The sequence below is a fragment of the Gavialis gangeticus genome, unplaced genomic scaffold (assembly GCF_001723915.1).
Source record: "Gavialis gangeticus isolate Ggan-Ray unplaced genomic scaffold, GavGan_comp1, whole genome shotgun sequence".
Lineage (NCBI taxonomy): Eukaryota > Metazoa > Chordata > Crocodylia > Gavialidae > Gavialis > Gavialis gangeticus.
In genome coordinates this window covers 746627-749511 of record NW_017729014.1, presented here as the reverse complement: position 1 = coordinate 749511, position 2885 = coordinate 746627, and the positions used below count along the sequence as shown (strand labels likewise).

Here is a 2885-nt window from a genome sequence, read left to right as displayed (position 1 = left end):
TATATATAGTGGACAGGAATTGTACAGGGATCTTTTAAATTAATTTCTGCTTTGGTTGGTTGGTTGGTTTATACTGGGTATAGTTCCCAAATGACAACAATGTTTAAAGGTTCTAACATATTGGAAATCTGATTTTCCTGAAGCCAAAATCCCCTAGCCTCAGTGTTCCCTTTCTTTTCAGCTAATCAGAAAAAGCTTGATTAACGAAAGAGGGGAGGTTTTTTTTGTTTTGTTTTGTTTTGTTTTTAAGAAGAGGAATAACTTTGAAATAAAAAATGAAGATGTACATAGCAAACTTCTTTGTTGTGTGCCTGAATTCATGTTAATATAATGCAGCGTTTTTGCTTTGACCTTATCTAGGTGACTGAGCTTTGGGTAAATATAGTAGTTTATCACTTAAGTGGTTATTAGAAGAAATCTAGGTAGCTTAATAAGTGGTTTTGAAGGCAATTGCTTCAGCTTTCTAATGCTGATTTAGGAAAGCAGGTAATTTGAATCCAGTTATATCTCTAGTATTGCAAGTGCATCTTTAAAGAGATTCTTAGCAGTAGAAGCTTAAAATAAATTGTTATGTAATAGAGGGCTGCCTTATTAATTCAGTTATTGTTTGCTGCTCCTGCCCCACAGCAGTGTTTTGGAGGTAGGAATATTCAGTTCAGTTCAGACATCTTAGATCTGGGTTCAAATCAGAAGTCTGCTTCATACACCCAGTCCTAGTGAGGAATTGTCTGCTGGGCATGTGTGGTGGGCGTATGTTTATTATACCCTAGGATAAAAGGGCCAGACACATTTATGTTGGTCTGTAATTAGGATCAAATTCAGTTTCCCAGATACTTACTGACTTCAAAAACCTTTCAGCTTATTACTGAAACTATGTCTTTCTGAGCCTCAAAAAACCCACAAAAAGGAGTGTTTTTTCTTTGTTCTGTTGATAATGATTGAGCAAATGATAATATCACTTTGTTTCCATATAGCACTAATAACGTGGAAATATCAATAATTTACAGGTGGGGAAAGTGAGGCACAGGGCAGTGATGCGAACTGCCAGAAGTCACCCAGCAGGCCAGTGACAGAGCTGGAATTAGATGTTAGGTCCCCTGAGTCCCCACCAAGTGCCCTGTCCACTGTAACACATCACTCTCTCCTTGCTGTCCCATGTGGATTTTCTACTTCAAAATATCTGAGACAGCTGTGCTGACTTACTCAAAGTGCAAAGCAGGGAAGGGTTTGAAAGTCTGGTTTGTTGATGCTGGAACCTGTGAATGTTTATGAAGTGCTACTCTCAAGCTTTTGTATAATTCAATCTGACATTACGTTTTACCAGCAGGATCTATTCCAGGTATTGATTTTAGTAAATGCCAACATAACACAGTCTATAATATACTATAGCTACCTGGCCCTGAAGCAGGCATGCCCTTCTCATTCACTTAGGTTACCATCTGAGCACTGATTTCCTTCACTAACTCAGCATCTGCTTTTTCTCCCTAGTGTTTGTACGGCTGTTATGTCCATTCCTCTATCATCCCCACTTTCCACAGAAGGTGCTACTGGCTTCTTCAGGTAAGGTGAAGTGGGATTTCTCTCTTATTGTGTGTGATGCTGCTGTGACTTGTTGGGCTGTTGCTTTCCTTGGCTCTGGGGGAGCAATCTATAACTACCTGTTTTTTCTGAAAGTTATATGGCTGTTTTCAAATTGATAAGGATCTATTCAGAGCTGGGAGGAGTTTTTCCCTTAGGTAAGTGTTCAGCCACAGGCAGTGAGGCTACCATGAAAGATACTAGCCGTGCCATTGTCTGGGATCTCACAGAAGAAAGAAGCTCTGTGTTGAGGGTTAGGTCTTTGCTTTAAAATCTGTCAGTGCAGAACCACTCAGGCTGGGAGGAAGGCTGAACAACTGCTCCCACCAGTGGGGAGCATTATCAAGGGGCTCTGAATGATTTCTTAATGATATTTCTTCTTACTGGTGTATGTGCTATGAACACTGAATGAATAAGTTTGCCTGTCCTTGATTCCCAAGAGTGGTTTGGTGCTAGAGTGGGTTCCCTTTGGAGAGCTGCTCTGGGACTGCTGGTCTGCAGTGGCAGGTTTGCCTTGGTCTGCAGGTCTGCATGCAGTGACTGCAGGATTGCTGGGCTTATTACACTGGCTAGAAATTGTTGGGTTGGTATGAATTTCAAGATACTCAGCACTGATTCATTTGGCTTTGCTGGAAAAGCATGTAACAATCAATATAAGAGAAGTATTCTAGTTTTTAAATTCAGAGAAGCCATGGACTTGAAATCTACTCAGTTTAAGAAAAGAAGCTTGAGGAGCTTTCAGTGCTAGTTTTTTGTGCCTTTATAGTCACCCTCTTATGTTTAAAAAAAATGCCTTTTTCCCATTGCTGTGTGAGAGGGCCTGGTAAACAATGGGAAATTACAGTCCATGAACAGGAGACAGTGACAGGGACTATGTATCAAATGTTGCCTCTGCTTCTGTAACTCTTTTACTGAGACCTTTGAACTTTGTTTGCTTTCCATAAATTTGCTAAATACAAATTATATCAGCCAATGATGCAAAAAAAAAGAATCATTGTAGCCAGTATCTTACCTGCTTCACAATATTGCCACTGTGCACCTATGAGGGTCCTCCTCCTGGACACTAGTGGGTCTTGTAGTGGATCAGTTCAATGCTGGGTGGTGTATGGCTATTGCCATAGCAAAGGGGGTGGGAGAGGGCAAGTGGGGTGACTGACCTGGGCACCACAGCAAAGGGGCACCAACAGGCGCTGTCCAGGCAGGTTGGGGCATGCAACAGACCTGCAAGTGGTTCATTTGGGGGGGAGGGCGGCTCCCACCCCTGTGTGCACTCCTGGGCGAGTATGGGGGGGGCATGTGCCCCCCTG

At 42.1% G+C, this 2885-nt stretch overlaps 1 protein-coding gene across 1 annotated transcript in view; it reads left to right on the top strand.

Annotated features, from left to right (window-relative positions):
• CAMTA1 (calmodulin binding transcription activator 1) overlaps positions 1 to 2885 on the top strand; it is a 1745066-nt gene that overhangs the window by 1128088 nt on the left and 614093 nt on the right. The window contains exon 5 of the mRNA XM_019511533.1: positions 1489 to 1560. Coding sequence (XP_019367078.1) covers positions 1489 to 1560 — 72 coding nt within the window. The remainder of the gene's footprint in view (positions 1 to 1488; positions 1561 to 2885) is intronic.